This window comes from Sipha flava, unplaced genomic scaffold (assembly GCF_003268045.1).
Source record: "Sipha flava isolate LNK unplaced genomic scaffold, YSA_version1 101_pilon_pilon, whole genome shotgun sequence".
Classification (NCBI taxonomy): Eukaryota; Metazoa; Arthropoda; class Insecta; order Hemiptera; family Aphididae; genus Sipha; species Sipha flava.
The window spans coordinates 329,067-351,187 of record NW_020271715.1 but is presented as its reverse complement, the minus strand read 5'-3'; the positions used below and the strand labels follow the sequence as shown (position 1 = coordinate 351,187).

Here is a 22,121-nt window from a genome sequence, read left to right as displayed (position 1 = left end):
TGATGTCTTCGGGTGTTCGGTGATTTATGAACGATTCCCGTTTGGTTACGTGGCCGGGTATTCGACACCTCCACCAGAGTTGATCGTGTTTACCACTAGGCAGGAAAGGCAAATCCCTATGGCCTCCGATATTAGAGGGCCTCGGATTTTTTAAGAATCTTTTTTCTTTTTTTTTTTGAATAAAAATTTCGTTGTATAAAATAAATATAAGCAAAATATATAATTTTTTAAAAATAATCAACCAAAATACAAGTTTAATCAGCATTCAATCTCATTGATCGCAATTCAAGAACACACTACTCGTTTGCTTGAGAACCACTGGATAATATAGTCTGACGATTTGATTCCAATGCACTCCATATCGAACCAATCAATGACAATACATTTAGGACCGATATCATAACTTGGTTACGTAATTGATACAAATTTATACTATTGTAGTACAATGATGTACATAGAAAACATTACTAAAAGATAAACTCGATTCTAAGTTATCGAATTCTTAAACTAATTTAAACTATTGAACTTTAAAAACAAAAATTAGGTTTGCAAATATGGGTAATAAAAGCAAATTTTTAAGATTATAATCGGTTTTATGTATAATTAGGTATACGGTTTTGATATAAAAGTTAAAAATATTTTATAGACAATTTTAGGTACTTGAAAACATTTTAATCAAAAAATATGCGTCACATTGAAAATAGCATAGCAAAACCATATTTTCAAGGTATGAGTATATTGTCCTTTGAATTATGTTGAATTGTTGTGAAACCAATACAATTTTAAGTGTCATCTCATTTTGTATTCTGGTTAAAATTAAAATTGTCGTGTTTTCAATTCAAATTATCAATGGTCAAGACAAGGTCTAAATGTCTATAAAAACAACACATGTTTATTTAGTGCTTATCTAGGTATCAAAAGTCATGGAATATATTTTACGATATTTTGAATTTATTTGATTTCGTACAGCAGACTTCGAATCGGGGATAAATATAAATAATGACAAATACTCTGGGTTGCGTTTTAAATACCGAATTGAATCTCGAAGCATTAACCTAAATTCTTTCGTTCAAGAAAACCAGTGACGTCACGACGGTTCTTGTATGATCATTTTTTTTTATCGATTTTATTATTATTATTTATTATTATTAATTTTTTAAAGTTTATACTCGTACATTATATTATAATTATAATCATATCTACATAAGTTAATAAAATTTAAAAAATTTTATAATATCAATAATAACGTAATATGTATAGTTAAAAATAAATATAATTAAAACACAATTACACGTCAAAAAAATTCATGTATTACAAAAATCAAATCTTTATAACTTTTTAGCACAAAAACGTGATCCCAATGTCAGTAAATTATTTATTTAATGATATTCCATTATTTTTATATTTATTTCATGTACTATTTTATACATGCACTTAACGAGTTTTGTTGATATTCTGTTTTTTTATACTATGTACTTATATACTTTATACTTTATGTACTTTATACTATGTACTAATGTTTCACATTAGATATCCAATATAATATGTATCACTTGTTGAATGGATGTATGTAATACGAGATGTATTCGTATATAATGCGCATTGTAATGGTTACGAAAAAGATTTTGGGCCTTTGGTCGTTCTTGCCTCCGTTGAAGGTTCAATTGCCCATCAAATCAGTGAAAAAGCAACATCAGCTGGTATATAATTGTTTTGAATATAATCAGCAAATTCAAAATCATTAGTAGGGCTATTTCAATTAAATAAGCGAAAACATTTTCTTTCGAGAGTAAAAATCCAAATACAAAAAATTGTTTCAACCAAACACCTTGTTCATATTTTGAATTATAATGTTCTAATAAATTACTGTCACTTCGAATTTTCTTGAACCAAGATTGGTCTAAATGAAATCTACAGACCATAATTTTGCATTTTGGAAAAAAATGCCTAACAGCAATGAGAGCACTTTCTTCAAAATCAAAAACAAGATTTGAATTTTTTCATAAATTTTGTGTATTTACCTCAATCAGTTTTAAACATAAATTAATAATTTTTTGCCTCATTTGTATATAAATTTCAGTTAATTTGAAATTTAAAAATCGTGGGAAACATATGGGAACATAAAAACTATTATTATACATGTATTGGTTAAGATATTTGGGTATAAAAATGTTCCGTTAGCGAAAATATGAATTGATTGACATAATAGTTCAAGATTAGTCTTACAAGTGGATGTAAGTAGACGTGAAGTTTCTTCCATGTGACAAAATGGTTCACAAGTATTAGTTGTATTGGTACGACTGTCAAATAATTGACTTCTAAAGATTTTGGAATTGTTTGCATATTTTTTCTACGTTTATCATACATACATTTACTCCATAACTTTATGTCAGAATAAACTGGCTGGATATCTTTTTTTATAACTCTAAGTTATTGCTTAGTTATTTTATTTGATCTAGTGAGAAAATAATTTTCACATTTTCTTTTTAAGGGAGAACTCACTATTTGCCGACCAATAATTTTTTTTGGAATCACGTCGTATTTATGCTTATTTAACATACTTAACGCCAGGGGCGAATTTTTGGGGATGGCCCTCCGATGGGCTTTTATTTTTAAAGATTTATTTAATATTTTTTATATATTATTGTAAATATAGAAGAAGTTATTAATAGGTTTGCAAATGAAAAAAAAAAATGTTAAATTATTATTTTAATTAATATTTTTGAATAATAAATTTTTATAGGTATTTAAATAAAGATAACTAGTTAGTTATTTGTATTAAGCGTTGTATTTATTTTTCAATAAATTGTTAAATAGCAGTTAGTATTCATTGTAATGTATATATCATTCATAAATATTCCTTCCCCCCACTAAACCAGGCTTCAGACCCTGTTCAACACTTTGGTTGCATCCTTATCAATAAATAAACTTGTAGAACATTTTTATTTGTACAACGATACCGAATATTACCACACTTTTTCAGAATATTATAAACATTACTAACAACAAAAACGTAACATAACATTCCACTTCCCTATATGTATACCCGCCAACTAAAATACAAGGCTTACCTTTTTCTGTTTCAATTTTTTTTTATTTGTGATTCCATTTTCCCAAAACAAAATTGCACAAAAAAACAAACCAGTTATATACACGTTGCACGTATGAGACTGCCACAATATAAAATCACATTTTGATGTGTTTGCCAGTTTAAATACGTTGGAAAAGTAAAATACGGTTGAAAATACTTATCAGTTGTTGGTAATAAAGTAATATTCACAAACCCGCAGTAGACCTGTAGCCATAATTTATTTTTAACTATTATTATTGATGTTGGGATATTTTTTTTTTCATTTTATTAACTTAACTGTTGTTATAATTTGTTTCTTGTTTGATATTCAATCAATATATTCGACTACACGCCTATTACATTATACTACTATAATATACTACAACAATATAAAATATTTGTGCGCAATCCTGGTGTGTTTGCTCAAATATAAAAGGTAAAAAGTGTGCAATCGTGTTGCATCGTTTTCAATGTTGGTTTAGAAGCTGATTTGTTTGTTTAACAGTGTAATCTTCTTGAATCTAATTTACAGCAGTTGATACAACAATTCATTGAAATCACATTATTCGGTCAAACCGTAATGCATAACTCTAAAATTATTATTATTATCATTTTTTTTAATTTCATTGTAATTCCATAGAACCTCTTAGTTTAAAACTATAATTAAATGTAATTATTTTTATAATAACATGTTAAACGACATGGTTTTTCTAGTTAACATGATATTACGCAACGTGATATCATCATACTGAGAACCGCAGGTTCTGATTTCACACGATTCGCATTTTCAAATACAAGCTTGAAAATAGTCAATTTGGATGACGAAAAACTGCGGTATATCATCAAAGTGTTTTGCGAACCAGTGTTCGATTATTCTTATTGGTATTTAAAATAATCAATGATATACTATTACATAGATTTAGAGGTTTGAACAGATTTAGCTTTCTTATTTTAAGACTAATCAATCTATTCCACAATTCTAATTTATAGAATGATTCAATATAGGTACTCCTTAACCGTGTGAACAAATTCCGTATATTTTATAATAATGACTCACGTCGTATTTTATTTGAATGAATGGATTGTAGTGATCTAGGACGAGACTCATGATATAGCATTCGTTATTGTAATGTTGATAAATTTTTAAGCTAATTTAGTCGTAAAAATCATATTTTACATACATCAAAACATTTGGAGAAATTATATTTAATCAAATGTATTTGTATACACATTCCTATATCACTATTTAAATACTTAAACCATGTTATTTTAGAGCAGTGGTTCTCAACCGGGGTGACATGGATGCAGTGTAAGGGTGAACGAAATCTTCAAGGGAAAAGGAAAAAAATAAAAAAATAATTAATTTTAATAAAATCATATTATTGCAACAACTGTTATGTAAATAGCATACCTTAAAGTTTGTGTCTTTATATTCTTTATCTTTAATATTTAGATCCGATAAACACGTGTAGTATTATTATTAATGTGAAATCGCTGCATTATCGATTATTTTATCGACTTAACTGGAGTCATTAGTCAGTTATTTTGCAGTCGCTAGATATGTAGTATTATTATAGAATATTATAACTCTACAACTCTAAAAGAAAATATGAGATTCGGGTTGTCCACTATCAGCTTCCTCAACTTTTTAAAAATCATCAAAACCCAATTTCTCATCAGTTTTCATATAAATCATTATTATTTTTTCTCTTTTTTTTTTTTTTTTTAATTTGTTAACTTTAACTTTGTATTGTAGGTGTACTTATTATTTTTTTGTGTACTGTATTTTTTTTTTTTTGTTATTTCAAGAATTATTTTAAAATACACAGTTAAGATTATTTATTATTTTGATGTTAGGGTGATGCGGTGTTTTATTCTAGTGGCTAAATGTAACATGAACAAGAAAAGGATGAGAATCACTGCTGTCTAGACATACAGTAGGTATTTGAAAATTAAAAATTAAATTTTATTTCTTATTTATAAACAAACAACCAGAAATATAAATGACATTCTACGACAAGTATTTTTATGCACCCGTTTATTTAAATAACATTTAGAGATAAAATTACAAAACCAATTTATAAATTTCCTCCATAACTGTTTTCCGTTATACTCAATATGAACAACGATTTTTTAAATAAAATGTAGCCTAATCAATAAATTATTTATACAAATATATAATAATGCACACAACTAATGAAATCCACAAAAGGTATCAGAGTCAAAAGTTAAAACGCTTTATTTATACTAATACTTTATCGTTTAAAATATATTATAATCTACGATTTATTACATGAACTGTCTTTAATTTTCATAAATTTCAATATAATATTTTATACATCATATTTTAATAGGTATCAAACTTTCTGTAAATAATATAGTGAGAACAGTTTAAAAATCATTATATATGTTACTATTAAATATGTACATCAACGAGAACGAAGTTGTTTAAACAAAAATTTTAAAATAACACATGTAAAAAGTATTGTACATAAAAAATATATTTTATACGTTTAACTAGAAATATTCAATAAATGTATTCTTATCATGCTATATAATTTTATATTATGTTCAAAATTCGTAATTTTTTCAAATAGTTCAACGATTTAATTTCTGGTACCAAAATAAAGTAGTACGAATATATTAAAAATTAATAATAAGTAATTGCTAAGATATCAGTGACATTTTACTATCCGATTTCACGATTTTAATTTTATGTGGTTTGATACCAATTAAAATTGTATGAAACAACGATGCGTAATTTGGAAAAATAGTGTTCTGACAACGCCAGTGAGAGTATGACTAAATCGTTTACATTTACGAGTATGAGGAAAAAAAATCGATTTTCGTCGCATGGGTGAGATAGTATACATTAAAAGAAGAAAGAGACTCATCGGGGAACAAACCACTCAAAACGGTTAACAATTATTTAACCACTTTTTTATTGCCGAGAATTCAAAATTACACGTCAGCTTGCATTGTCCGAAGTACATTTGTACTCATTTACACACGGAAAATATCTACATTATTATTACATTCGTATTACAGCTATAGGTATATTTGTAATTATTTAACAAAAATATAGATTGCTATACAGCAAATAGGATGAAGAATGTTTGTTTTGTCTTTTTTACTTCAAACATAATTATAGTATTTGACTATACACTATATCATTATTAAGTAAAAGAATAATCAACAGCGACGATCTTATATTTTATAATATGGTCAAAAATAAATATATTTCGGGGTTACAGTAAATCGTTCTTTTATATTTTATTTTTAATTTTTATTAACACATAATAAATATTAGATTTATGTTATTTTGTGGTATGCGCAAGCCATCTAGGTTTAGAGGGTGGGTCCCCAATAAATATAGAATGCCCCGAAGCGCTGTTGTTTTAATATACAGCCCTTGTATATTAAGTACATAATAACCCGTATGATGTTTTGGCAATTTTGTGTTCCCATAACCATATCTAATTATGTAACATATATTATTATGTCAAGTTTATGAATATAATAAAAAACAACAGTTCATATTATAGTTTTATGAACTTCATTTCAATACATTTATTTGATGAAACAATAATTTTTTATTATTAAGTCTATAATATTGTATATTAGTGCGCAAAATTAAATGCGTTAGGATAAATGTTGGGCCAGAAAATGATTACATTTCAATCAAAGTTCGTCTAATAATAGTTTTTACTGCATTTATTTTTTCAGTTGGTGTACGAAAATTTAGTTTTCTCTTAATCAAATGCATATAAGTTAATTTTCCTATTAATCCTCGTACAAAAAAAGGTTTCAATCAAAAAAGTTGAAAAATAATAAGTATATTATACAATAAATAAACAAACAATTTAAGGAAGATTTGTGTTCTGATTATTATATTGATTTAGTGACTTTGAGCTGTAATTATATGGAACTTAATTGTAGTTATTACATATTAGTATTATTACTCATATTAGTCATTTTATAAATAAAGATTCCCATTATTTGTTGTAGTTATTATTAGTAATAGTAAATTTACTTTAATATGACATAAAAAAAAAACATTACCAATTACAGTATATCATAGTTCTATTTAAATTAATTTAATTTTGTAAAAACTATAATGTATTTACATAAGTAATAATCATACTTAAATTGTTTATTTTATTACTCACTTTTAATTTTAGTCCAATATAGAGCTTCAACATCGGGAATAACCAAAATTTATGCTGAGGTCCAACAAATAACTATCTCCTTCCCTTTTTAACATCTATGAAGCTGACTATCCTACTATGCAACAAACCATAGTAGCAGATGATTACGCTGATGATAAAGTTAAAACCTCGATCAATGAAGATCTTTTAATTGTTTTGTCAAATCTGCAAACGTATCTTAATTTCATGTCCGAATAGTATGAATAATGACGAATAAAAATAAATACAAATAAATTATAAATATGTAACATTTACGCTCAAACAAGGAATATGCCTAAATAGTATACTTAAAAATGTATCAATTACTACATCTGACACAGTCAGTAACTTAGGATTTATATTCGGCTTACGGCTAACATGGAACAAACACCTTCGACCTATAAGACTAACACTAAATGCTCGTATGCGTATACTCAGACTACTTTTAATTAAAAATAAGCACATAACCATAAACACCAAACTCAACATTTGTAAAGCCCTACTCAAACCGATCTGGACATATGGATTTCAATCATAAGTCCCGGCAAAAAAATTTAACAATAATAGAATACAAGCGTTTCAAAATATACCACTTCGATGAGTTTCAAACGCTCCGTCATATACTTCTAATTGAACGTTACATTACAACTTTCCATGTAGAAACAATAGAAGAGAAAGCACGAATTATCTATTTACGCATTCATAAAAAAAAACTCCAGATTCATCTCAACCCTCCTCTTATAAAATATCTTTCAGTTCCTACAATCTCAGGAAACTCTATCCGCATATTAAAAAGGAAATGGTGTCGTAATTTATTACAAAATTAAATAATGATTTTTAATGATTTTTTAGAAATATAAATTAATATAATAATAATTTATAAATAACTAGTTAAGATACACTAATGATTAACTACTTAATCAACCAATTCATGTAATTTCATACTCTCATCATATAAAATTAGCGTGCAGATTATTGCAAAACTTGTTTATGTAAAAAAATCAAAGAAATCGAGAAAGTTGAAAAAAAGTAAATATATTATACAATAAATAAACAAACAATTTAACGAAAATTAATGTTCTTACTGTTATATTGATTTAGTGACTGAGCTGTAATTATATGGAACTTAATTTTTAGCAATTAAATATTAGTATTATTACTCATATTAGTTATTTTATAAATAAAGATTCTCATTATTTGATGTAATTATTATTAGTAATAGTAAATTTACTTTAATATGACATAAAAAACAGTACTAATTAAGTACACCATTATTATATTTTAAATATATTTAATTTCGTAGGAACTGTAATTTCAAGTAAATATCATACTTGAGTTATTGATTTTATTACTCATTTTTTTTTAAAAAAATAACATATTATATTTATTTACTTACTTTTAGTAAATACGTCTAGAAACTATACAAAATATATGGTTTAAAATTTACTGTTGTAAACCTTACATCTTTAAAATCATTATTAGATATTCTGAAAAATCTGTTGTTATTTCTTAATGCATTTAATTGATTTTCAAATAAAACAGTGGCGGATCTTAATAAATTCCAAGAAGAGGGGGGCAAAATATTTTTCATATAAAATAATCCTTAACAACAGTAGGTAGTAAAAAATAGTTTGATCAATTTAAAAATGTATTTCATGTAACATTACAAAATAAAAGTATTTTTTGGATTTATAAATAATAATTGTTTATAAAATTTCTCAAAGTTTATAAAATATTATAGAAAATATTAAGTTGCTTACACGATAATTGTTTTATTCATTTCAATCGACGACATAAACTTAGACAGAAACTACAGTGTTATGAAAGCAAATTATCAAACAAATTATCTACCAAGATTCTAAAACTTCAAGGTGATTATGTTGATAACATTTTAGAGCCCATTTTCAAAATACGTCATGTATGTATTATTAACAATACCGGTATGGTTCGATTCTCAGAATAAATGTAAATAGTCATTATTTAATACAGTGTAGTTGTTTCTATTGGTTTTGATGTAATAATTTTGTTTTAAAATTAACTCATTCAAAAACGAGAAAAAAATGACAGAATAATTATTTTAACATTGGTGGAGGAAAAAACGTCAAATAAGTTACATGGAGTTGATTAAGTTATAATTGAATAACTCGTATGATGTCATATGTATAAATACAAACGTTTTTATACATACTTTTTTTGGTACAATATCCATGCGTAAAGTAAATTGTACTCGTAATCAATAGCAATTGATGTAAAATGTATACAATTTTAATTCATTGTCTGTATGTTGTTATCAATTGAATCATAAAATACTCGTATAAGTACCATTAAGACTGTGATTCATTTTACATATTGTTAATTATTATAATGAACAACGAAAACTAAAATTTATATATATATATTTAAACCAAATATTACTCATCATCTCTACATCTCAAAAACGACAGATTGTATGAACTTGTAATTTGACATAGTGGTTCCACTGACACTCTAGATGTGCAATAAGAGAGGATTTTCCAAAATTCAATCCCTAAGGGGGTAAAAAGGAGTAAAAACGAAAAGTAGAAAATATAAAAATATCACCTAGCCGTAGCATAAACGTACTATAAAAAAAACATAAAATATTGACTAGGCATACATACAAAATTAAAAAGTTAAATAGTATTAATATAGGGGTAAGTGATATGAAATTTGTTTGAATCTATGATATAAATGGTTGATTACAAGAAAGAAGAAGAAGAATTAACGTAACACAAGAGAATCTGTTGGGCTCAATATTATTTTCCAGAAATAACAATAAATAAATAAATGATAATCTATTTAAAAAAAAATATAAATATAACTCATTCGTTGATCATCACCACATCTAAAAAACGACAACATTTATAAATTTTAAATTTGAAAATATGGTCTCTCCAGTACTCCAAATGTGTAATAAGAAGGGATTTAAACGATTAAATATAATACCCGATGATTCAACGTACAACCAAAACTACCGTACCGATTCCTTTGAAATGTCGTTTTATTTGTTTTATAACCAACAGTTACATCAAACTAAACTTTATATACTGTAAATTAAAAAAAAATCCATTAAAAAACATGTCCCGGCCAAGACTGTTCCGTGCGAAGCACGGTAATTCATCTAGCCTTTCAATAAATTATCAAACGGGTAATACTCGTAAATTAATATAAAAATAAATAAACAAATAGTTTATACATAGAAATAAATAAATAAATAAAAACTTAGACTGGAGTCTTATTATATTTATAAAGTACGACTGGTTAAAATTTAAAAATTCATCGTCAGGTATATAAAAAAATTTAATAAAATCGCGACTTGATATGAAAAAATAAAAGCTAAAAATATGCTTTTATTTATTTATTTCTATGTATAAATTGTTTATTTTTTTATTTATATACTCGAATTATATTAAAGATTTAGTCTTTAGGTCTTTATTTGGATTAGGTTAGATAGATTATCTTTATTAAGATTTTATCTGTACTTTATCGTATCGACCGGTCGCCAAAAAGACACGATTAATTACATCAAGTAGCTCAGGTACCACGAAAAAAAATCCAATATAACTATATGTACCTGTTGGCTATTCTCTTGAATATACGATTTCAATAACTATGTATTCATCACGCTATTAAATAATTTCGATAACACAGTAGCATAGGAAGACTCGCTAGCGCCCCTAAAAAACTTAGAAAAAAAACGCTTTTTAACCAATTCAAATTTGATGTTACGATATTTTTTTTAACCTTTAATTTTACTAATTTTTTTTAAGTACACAATTTATATTTATAAGTTATTATTACAATATTAATTTTAAACTTTGAAAATTTGTTTTTCTCGCTCTATGAATAGCAAATTCATCGATAATTTTTTTTTATGAAATTTTTTATTTCAATGCCCTTGTGCTATTTTCAAAATTTTATTATTAAATTCACACCTAGTGTGTACAAATTGATAACATCTACGTGTTTAAAAAAGTATAATGGAAAAATTTTGATTTGATTGTAGGATAAAATACGAGTTTACACAATTTTACGCCCCTTTGCAATTCACGCCCTAGCGTAGGCACAGTTCGCCATACCACTGCTACGCCACTACGATAATAGTCAGTCGCGATTTTCATAAACAATAGTTATTTCAAACAACTCATGTTGTCCGAAGCATTGTTTATGATTCATCAATTTCATTTTTTCTGAGATCCGCCAAACGACACCTATACGGTTCAAGCTCATGTGCATTTTATCGTCCAGCAATTATTTGAGTATCGTCATTATTGACTAGTCGCCAGACAGTCGAAGCGATTAGTCATTGTTGACTCCGCGAGTTAAACGATTCTGTATAATATTACTCATTAAATTCGACGACGTTTGATTTACGGCCGTTGTAAGATTGAGAAACACAAGGTACGTCGACAACAATGGCACGTGCACAATCATAGAATTCTCAGTAAAGAGTTGTGCTGTGTAAAGGTGGTTTCAGAAAAAAAAATCTTATTAAAAGCAAGCAATGTAAGTATACAAATATGTAGGATCTATTAACCGCAGTGATCATTATGTTGGAAAATATAACTTGAACGTTTACGTTTTAAATATTTAACATGTTAATGGGACGAGATGATCATATATTTTAGATATTTTTATCCATTAAAAATAAATAAATAATAACTTTTTGGTATATAAATAAATAGTTTAAGTATAGAAATAAATAACTAAATGCTTAGCCTAGAGTATTATTATATTTATAAAGTATACGACCGGTTACGAATTAAAAATTCACCGTCAGGTATATATAAAGTCAATAAAATTGCGATTACCTTTGTTGATGCTATTTTTTACTATAACAAATTTCTAGGATAGAAATCTGTAGAAAATCAACTAATTATTGGACCAGAAAAAAATACAAGTATATTAATCTTCAAGTGGCTGTCGAAAAGATTACCAAAAAAGCGTAATAAGGCAACCGATAGAACGTAGTTGGATTTGGATTGCTGCATTAAGTTAAACACGTATGAACAAAACCCGAAAAAATACAAAATTAAATCTCTATTTAGCGCATATTTCTGTATCACGAACATATGTGTCTCCGTTCGCCCGAAGAAGAAGAAGAAGAAAATCACCAACATTAGTATATCACTAATATTTTTCACCAAAGCCTTTGGGTTGCGTTTTTTGTGTGTACGACAAAATGACGTGAAACTTTTCACGTCATTTGGACAGAGCGCATTCGTAGGTAATTCATAATGTAACGAACGGAACGTAACAATAATACTATACGACAATCAGGGCCGTAGCAATAAAATATTGCGACCGGTGTGAAACTTCAGAATACGTATTTTAATATATAAAAAAAAACTGAATATTTTTTATAAATTTAATATAAATAATGATTTTTCCTTACAATTATGTAAGCGTTAGTTGATTGTATTTAAATCAATAACTAATTAAAATATAAATATACATAATAATTATAAGTAGGTTAGTTTTATTTAGTTACTCTACGCGGTATAATTAGTGATTTGACTAATATTTTATTCGACTATCTAAGAAATACTTCATATATAAATTCATATATAGTTTCATCAAACTGATGAAAAATTAAACAATTTGGCATTGTTATCAATAGAGAATGGCGAGTTACAAAAATTACATTTTAAAGGTTAAATCGAAACTTTTGCTACTACCAAATGCCGACGTAGACCAATAAAATTAACAATTATCATATCCAAGTTTGAAGAATGTATTTTATTTATTTTACGTAGTTATTAATTATTAATTAAAAAATGTTAACCCTCTAGAAATTATGTTTTATTATTTAAATATAATTTTTTACTTAATTAATGTATATTTAATTAAAGTAAATGATAACTTAGTGACCAAATTATTAAAAATTGTACACAAAAAAAAAAATAAATATACTATTTATAAAATTTTGATCATAAGAAATCAAAAAAGTAATTTATAAATGACAATATTCCATATGCTTTTATATCTTTCGTTAACTTATGTTTGTGAAAGCTTATTCGCCATAAGGAATTAAATTAAATCGAAGGAAAGAAATGTTTTGATCGATGAAACAATCGCTACTTGTGTTTCACTAAGATGACCAAAATTTAATAAAAATAACGAAAAAAATGTATAATTAATTTTTGTTTTTATAGTCTTCGGACACTTGAACGATTTTCAAAATCTTAATTGGAAAAATTTGGCACTTGAACCAAAAACGGTTCGTCGACCCTAACTAAGTCTTAATCTAGTATTTTAGTAATTGAGGGTTGCAATTTTTCACAGGCCTACAAGCGGGAAAACACGTAAATACGCCTATGGCCATAGATATGTACAGTCAAAACTGAGCCGATGTTACGAACAATCAAAACGTCCGTTGGGTTACACGAAAAAAAAAAAAATGTTCAGCTGCACCGGAGAGAATATTCTCGAGTAAGATCAGCTAGCACAGAGGAACATTTTAATGGGTTAGCCGTAGAAAATATCAACAAAAAAAACAAGAACTTTTTCGACCCCCCCCCCCCCCCCCCACAATAGTAACATTGAAAATCTGCCGCGCACGGGTAGCACGACGAGACGGGAAAATTACATTATTCTCTACGCACGTTACGGGATACGTATACGAAACGTATTACGAAGACGAACACCGTTCACGCACCGTCGAAAACGGGCAACGGACGACGACGAAGAGTCCGGGCAGTGCGTGACGAGGTAGGGAGAAGGGTGCGAGGAGGAGGAGGAGGAGGATGAGAAATAATAATAGCCGTGTGCGTGCACGTACACTGCCGCCGGTGCTAAGGCGGACGAGCGAGTGGGCGGGGGACGCACCGGATAGCCTTGGCCGTGGACAGTGCACCGGGACGCGATCGACGCGATCCGGACGGCAGCGGCGCAACAGCACGTATGCATACTAAGTAGTACGGTCGCGAGTGCGCGAGATAGTATTTCAGTAGCAGACGGTCGCTTTTAGCAGCGAACAATAACAAGCGTTGTCGAGTGTTCGCGATAGTGTCCGCCGCCGCCGATCCGAGCACAGATCACGACGTGTACCGCCGAAACATGTTCAGCGGAAAATGCACGAGCCAGGCCAGGTTGGACGGCAAAATCGCCATCGTCACCGGTTCGAACACGGGCATCGGAAAGATCACCGCCAAAGAGTTCTACAGAATCGGTAACGATGACGTGAAAACGTTCACGGAATACCTTTGATCGAGGGGGGGGGACGATACGGATGGGGGCAGGGGGGACAAGTTTCGTGGTGTTCGACGGGACGGCCTTGAACTTTTCGAATGGTTTTTTTTTTTATCACGCCGACGGGGTGCGTGATGCGCGTGGGGTACATGCATCGCCCCGGTGTAGTCTCCGGTGAATCGTGATTTTCCTAAGGGTAACGTAATTCAATTTGCTCCGGGGTGACGGTTCTGTGCGGCACCGAACACGATACGCCCATGATATGATAACATATGATCTTGAAACAACACCTTCGACGCGATAACATCCGGACGTTTCCCCTCTCCCACCGTACAGTCCCTCCAAGTGACGCGTTGGCAAAGGTTCGCTCGCCAGACCCGATGACCCCTGAACACGTCAGATCGGATCCAGCAGTTACATCTATCATTATTGTTATCTAGTGCTGTGGTTGGACCGTCGTTTGTCACGTGCTCACATGAAGTACCTTCTCCCTGTTCCCCACACCAACCGGCACACGGAGACTTTTACTCTCGTCGAACATCGTAATCGGATTATTTTTTAACATATTTAACGTCGATTTTCGATCGTTCGACTCTCCCGAACCGTTCCGATCGAGTTCTGCCGTTGCACGCGGCAATGATGAAAGGTCGCGCGTCTGCACCCAAGTCGTTTTCAGCACCAACACTATTTCAATGTTATTGTTCCGCTGCTGTCTGTAGCGTTTTTCGAAATACTCCGCACGTATCGTGATTTGCGATTTCCCGTGAACGAATTTGAACGATATAGTGTCACACGAAAATAACAATCTCAATCGTTCGTAACGATTAAACGAATCGATACGTTGACGGCCATTCTAATACAATAAATGCTTTATACACCACCCTCTCCTTGACCCGTGGACGAACGTACACGCACTGGCCCCGGGGGACATTTTCAATTTCATTGCTGCCGTCACCCCAAGTGACCCCGGTGACCGGACCGTATTATTGTGTGTGCATCGTAATTAATGATAAATTATACGATCGATTCTTGGCGATTAAATACGATTTCACGATATCATAATGTCCCGTATGCGTGTAGTCGATAAGAACGATTTCGGATTTAATATCGAGTTCGAAACCGATAGACGAAAAGGCTCGTTTATAAAACAGTAATATGCATTATACAGAAAACTTTCGATCGTTAACGATTGTTATTATTATTAGGACGTGGTCGACTTTATCATGGTTTAATTATAATATCGAGCATGACGTATTAGATTACATCGAAAAATATACGTCTCATGGATGTACAACCAACGCGTACAAAATGAAATCAAGCATTTCGTTGTACCTCGCACGTATACTAGGCATATTATAGGTATTTACGTTGATGCGTAACACGTTATCACGTTGGTAAACAACCGTTATCAATGCTGCCTGGATTAATGTTAACCTACTTACGGTTGTATTTTCAAAAGGCCACTACACACTTCGATTAATATTTAATGAATCCCGTCGATAATCAAATATTTACAATCCAATAGGGGAATATCGACGATTTCGAGACCCTAACGGATGGGGTCACTCGATCGTTTAAATGTACATGATTACGGGTTATTTCACATTTGGCAGCATTTAGAATTTGACGGGGGCATTTTATTGAATTCCAGATTGCACCCAATAAGATCGTTCAAAATTGATATCTATGCAGTGGCGTGTCCAGGAAATTGGTATTGGAGAGGATTTCATAAATAAAAATGTATTATTTTCAATCTTTATTCTTTATTATTATACGAAAAAATGCAATCAAGGCGGAAATTCATTTTCAGGCTTTAAAACTAAATTCATTAATTATTTGTTCTGTAGATAATGGAATGTCTTGATGTATGTTCATTAACGCCAATCCATTTAACTATGACTACACCGTCGTATTTCTTAAATTCGTTTTTAAACGTTTTAGACTAAAAAAAAAAAGTCATATCCCCCTGCGCACGCAACTGTATCTATAAACCACTGCGTCCAAACGTGTAAAAATATCGTGTTATGTAGTCGTAAGTTGCGCAGCGTTGCATACAATTATATAATTAAAAATATATATTGATTAAAATATAAATTATACAAAGAAACGACGAATAACAATAGTTTTATTATACGCCTTATGCGTTCGATTAGGTACTCCGATAGTCGACTGATTGGCCGTATGTTTTCCAATTCCAGGTGCTAAGGTCATAGTGGCGTGTCGAGACGTTAAAAAAGCGGAACAAGCCGTGTCGGATATCGTAGCGGACGTGAAAGGTGACAATGTCGGACAATTGGTCGTGGAAGAATTGGATTTGGCATCTTTCGCGTCTATAAAACGTTGCGCGAAAAGTATTCTGCAGAAAGAAAAAAAAATACATCTACTGGTCAACAATGCCGGTAAATTCGCATGCGCGTATTTGTAATGGTATGCAGTGGCGTACACAGGATTTTTTAATGGGAGAGGGACGTTAAAAATAAATAATTATTCAACTGATACAAGATATAGTTTAAAATAAAGTAGGTGCTTTCTTAGTTATTACTTACATTATGCATAAATATGATAACTAATGTAAAAATATTTGTGATAAAATACAATTTTATTTTTTCCAGCCTAATAAGAGTAGTCGCTTAGGTGAGGTTTTAGAGAATTGTTGTAGAACTTCAAGTTCTGACAATTCTTTTTTTTTTTTTGATATTTGCCATCATTAAAACGTTCCTCCGTTATGGTTGATCCTAATCGAAAATGTATTCTCTGGTGTACTGAATATTTTTTTTAATGTAACCCAACGATGCGTTGATTTTGTGTAACATCAGTTCAATTTTAATCATAGATATTTATGAACTATGGTTGTAAATTGTAATAATTGAGTAATTACATGGTTAACATTTTAAGCATGATTATTGACACAGATTTAATCGTGGTTTTAAGATACCGTCTTAAATCGTAAGTAAATATAAAAACAAGTAATAATAAATATGGGCGATTTTGGAGGGGGCTTCGGTGCTGGTAAGTACGAGTACGAGTATGAGTACGCCACTGATAGTATGTATATTTTGCTCAAATGTTATGATCTAGAAATATTTGATTTATATACCGTAGGCGTGATGGCATGCCCAAAGGGTAAGACTCAAGACGGTTTCGAAACACAATTCGGCGTGAATCATTTGGGACACTTTCTATTCACGTCGCTCCTGTTGCCAAGAATCCGAAATTCGGCACCTGCGCGCATTGTCAACGTGTCATCTATGGCGCACACCAGTCAGTATATATTATTTTAATAAATGCACAACCGTAACCTTAAACATATCATGTTGTATATTTCATATTGTGTGCGTATACACAACGTGCTACGTATTTCGTGTGTTTAACCCGTCTCTGTGCAAGTGTAGGAGGAGCGATCAATTTCGACGACATCAACCACGATGTGAACTACTCGGCCATGGCAGCGTACGGCCAGAGTAAGCTAGCTAACATTTTATTTTCGAAAGTACTGGCGGAAAAACTAAAGGGTAAAATGCCTCAAAACATGTTTTAATAACAACGATCTTATGTACTATAAACAATATTCTCATATACACAGGGACCGGAGTGAACGTGTACAGTCTACATCCCGGGATCGTGCGCACCGAATTGGGGAGGACCATCGACCAGGTATACTTCCCGGGCTTGAGATTTTTGAGTCGCTTTGTCCTCTATCCGTGGATCAAGTCTCCGGAACAAGGGGCTCAGACAACGCTATATTGTTCGATAGACGAGAAAGCCGGAGAAGAAACCGGATTATATTACAGGTTTGGTTCCGGATAGATATATCTATCTAAATATATATACGCTGTATATTTTTATCTGCCGACTTTTTTAATAAACTAAATTTTTTTTTTTTTCGTAGCGACTGTAAGGTAAAAGAACCGTCCACGTTGGCAAAAGATCCGGAATTGGCGAAAAAACTCTGGGAAAAAAGCATAGAAATGGTTGGTTTAAAAGACTACGACATGTTTAACAGCGAAGATACGCTTCCTGAACCTTTGAAAGATGTCTGAGAGCAAAATAATTTATTACTTTTATACTTAGTTTTTTTTTTACTTTATCTATATATTTTATACGAACATACATTTTATAATTTAAAAATAAAAAACATTTTATTTAACTATACATAAAGATAGAAATGTTAAATGATTGATCAGTTCTTTTTTAACAATATTTATTATTATTAAAATTTGTAATTTTTCAAATCATGAGCAAAGATCTTGCAGGCAATTGTGCTAAGAAAATTTAAAAAAAACTATAACCTATATTTATTGGTTACAGTGACATGAATATGTAAAGCGTAACAAATAGAATTTTTTTTTTAACAGTATGGTGAAAATGTATCGACTAATATAATGCACCATGTATCGACATTCGATCAACTGTTTATAATGTGGGCCAAAGATTACTACAAATAAATATTGGTATTGACTATTTACTCATTTTTTATGATTCCAACCGAATATTTTTGTTTTATTTTTAAAATTAAAGGAAACATGAACAACGATCTTAAGAGTCTACAAGAGAGCGTTAATTAAATATAAATAGTAAAAAGTTCACAAGTTATTGCCGACCTTTCAGTTATGTACTTCTCGTCACTCCATTCCGTTCATCTAAAGTTAAAATAATTATCTCTCGATTCAATATCCAGTAATTAACAACAATTTTCAGAAAATTGTTTTATTTTAGAATAATCATGTAATAGAAAAAGGGCTTTTAAATAAAATAAAAAAATCTTCGAAAAATGTTCGAGATAAAATTATTTTGCAAACAATGCCATGGTCCATTGACAGCGTATTAAATTAAAGAATGAAAAACAAATTATCACATCCTTGGAAATATAATTGAAGAATAATATTAACTATTATTGAATGAATCTCTCTAAAATATTAAATAAAAATAATTTATAAGTTCCTATGGTTATATAATAATTATAATACATATTCAGTTAATAAATTACTAATTTTAGAGTACTAATATCTATTATCATTTAGTCATTACTGAAAATAAATAATCAATAATTATTTAATAAAAAAATGTACTATTTTTAAGTCAACTCATTTTAAATAATTAGTGTTGAGCAAAGATAACTAAAATTTATCTGGATAAAGATAAAAAATAAAACTATTTGAATAAAAATAAGATAACATTTTTTAATTTTATTTATTAATCTATGCTTCTTTTTTTATAAATTTATACTTAAAATATAAAACTAAATTAAAATTAACTTAATTTTGATCTAATAGATACCTCCAATATATATAATAAACAAAATATTTTTACATCAAGTACATTTATTTATGGAAAATAAGTAATAAATAATAAGTACTTAGTTTTAAAAAAAATACATTTTTTATAAGTTATATTATAACTTTATAAAACAATTTATTACAATTTATATAATACTTATTATGGAGTAATAATTATGGTTAAAATATTTAAAATTTAATTCAACCATTATTTGTATTATTTAATTATCTTCTAAAAAATCAAATATTGTAAGAGTCTCTAGAAAGTATAAATTGAATAGTCTTTATTAAATATGTAAACAATTCTTAAAAATAATACTTACAGGCACAATTTAAATAATATAACTGAACACAAATTGCAGTAACACAAATTTTAAAATAATAGTAATTAATTATAAAGTCGATAAATTTATAATATTGATAAAGTTTTCATTAATTTTAAATTGTTATTAGTTTTTAACTTTCAAGTAAATATTTTGAATAAATGTACCATAGTATTTATTTATCTAGTTAACGCTCCACACTGTAAATAATAAATATACTATTTTTTATATTACATTAAAATTATATAGAAAAAAAAAATAAAAAGATAATTAAACAACAACATTTTTTGCTTTTCACAATAAGCATTCTAATAATTTAGAAGGCTATTAAAGAAATTTATATAATTTGTCTGAGTAAAAATACATTGTATTTTATTTACAATTTTATGGTTCGCCTACGATCCAAGTACAGAATACATTGAATACATTGTATACATTGTAATAATTATATCAAAAATTAATAATTATAATACAAAATAATTATGTTCAAACCAATTAATTAAATTTAACCACATAAATATATATATATATAGGTTAGCGTTAATGTATGACACTCCGTAATTCTAAAAAATAACTAGTTATTAACGGGGCACTTCCAGTTAATGTATTGAATGTATTTTAATTAGTTAATCTGCATACTTACTAGATTTTTTATAAACGAATAATAACGTTTAGATAATGTATAAAAAATAAATATACATTTCAAAATGGTTTATTCTGATTTGAGTAACGGCAATTTATTGGGATTATTAAATGATTAAAATGTTAAGCAAATAATAAGTTTAAAATAAAAATAAATATTAATTCAATTTAAGCACACCCTACATTATTATAATGTAATTTGTATTTATTAGTACACAAAATTTTTGCGTTAAAGTACGTAATTTTCTAAACATTTGCACCGATTTTTGTTCACTTTTGTTGGCATGTGCATTTGAAAAATCCATGACCATTAACTTGTAATTGGAACTCATATGTTTTTGACGACAATTATCTACATCCGGGATATCACTGAGCGTAATAAGCTTTTCTTCACATATATATAATTGAAACTATAAATTACTTACATTGGCTAAAACCCAACTAGTATTCTATATATTTTTTGGTTAAACCATGTGTATAAAATATATTAACAAGCATATTTAAGAATATATATAGAATAACAAGTGATTTAATAAAAAACGAATAACATACATTACCACTAACATATAAACAGTAGTCACTCGATAATTCGAAAATTTGAGGGCCGAGCTCAAAATACGATTTATAGAGGTTTTCGATTTACCTAATATTCGAATTATCGAATGGTTACCGTATATATATATTGAATATTAAAAATTACACGGTGAAATTTTATCAGTTAAATTTAAAAAGTACAAATTATGTAACTAACCAGTGATTATAAAATATAAATTAAAATTTTATAATTTATTTTCAAATTTTCATCCAGAATCAAGATATTTAAAGAGCTTTTTTCGAGCAGTTAAAATACAAACACCACAAAAGCTAACTACTGAACATTCTTAATCTTGAATAATTTTCATTTGGATAGAATATTAAATTTTATAGACCACAGCGCTGAAGTTATTCAACAGGATATTGATGGTGAAACAGAAGAAAATTGTAACATTGAAAAAAAAAGTTAATAAAAGTTAATGTACGTACGGGCAAAATGGAAGTGAATAAATTATTCAAAATAAAAACTAAACTTTTAAACAAGAAAAGGGCAACGTGAGTAATAAAAAAAAAAGCAAATTGTAAGGAATAAATGTTAACCTTTTTGATGTTAATAAATAAATGACAAAGATAGGTACGTAGAAGTAAAGCGCAGTACAAACAAATATTCAACAATTTAACACTACAAGGATTATATCAAGTATTACTGATATAATATATTATTTATTAATAAATAACCATTTGATTTTTATAATCTTATAATTTTTATTTATACATTTTTATAATTTTATATGTATGGCTTTATGAGATTTTTAGGAAAAAAAAGTTAATTTAATACTAATATCTAATGATGTGACTCTCATGAAATCAATGATCGGAG

General features: G+C 29.0%; 1 protein-coding gene across 1 annotated transcript; it reads left to right on the top strand.

Annotated features, from left to right (window-relative positions):
• The first annotated feature begins 14,173 nt into the window (after positions 1 to 14,173).
• LOC112680834 (retinol dehydrogenase 12-like) lies at positions 14,174 to 18,931 on the top strand. The gene is made up of 6 exons (XM_025551051.1): positions 14,174 to 14,446; positions 16,665 to 16,865; positions 17,569 to 17,727; positions 17,859 to 17,978; positions 18,050 to 18,257; positions 18,356 to 18,931. Exons 1-6 carry the CDS (start codon positions 14,335 to 14,337, stop codon positions 18,504 to 18,506), a joined length of 951 nt encoding a protein of 316 aa, XP_025406836.1. The 5' UTR covers positions 14,174 to 14,334; the 3' UTR covers positions 18,507 to 18,931.
• Positions 18,932 to 22,121: the final 3,190 nt, after the last annotated feature.

Bases quoted from the DNA above. Each gene is read 5' to 3' on its own strand.
- LOC112680834 (XM_025551051.1), top strand. From the start codon at position 14,335: ATGTTCAGCGGAAAATGCACGAGCCAGGCCAGGTTGGACGGCAAAATC. The intron at 14,447-16,664 runs GTAACGATGACG...TTCCAATTCCAG, and splicing joins CAAAGAGTTCTACAGAATCG to GTGCTAAGGTCATAGTGGCG. The intron at 16,866-17,568 runs GTAAATTCGCAT...TATATACCGTAG, and splicing joins TCTACTGGTCAACAATGCCG to GCGTGATGGCATGCCCAAAG.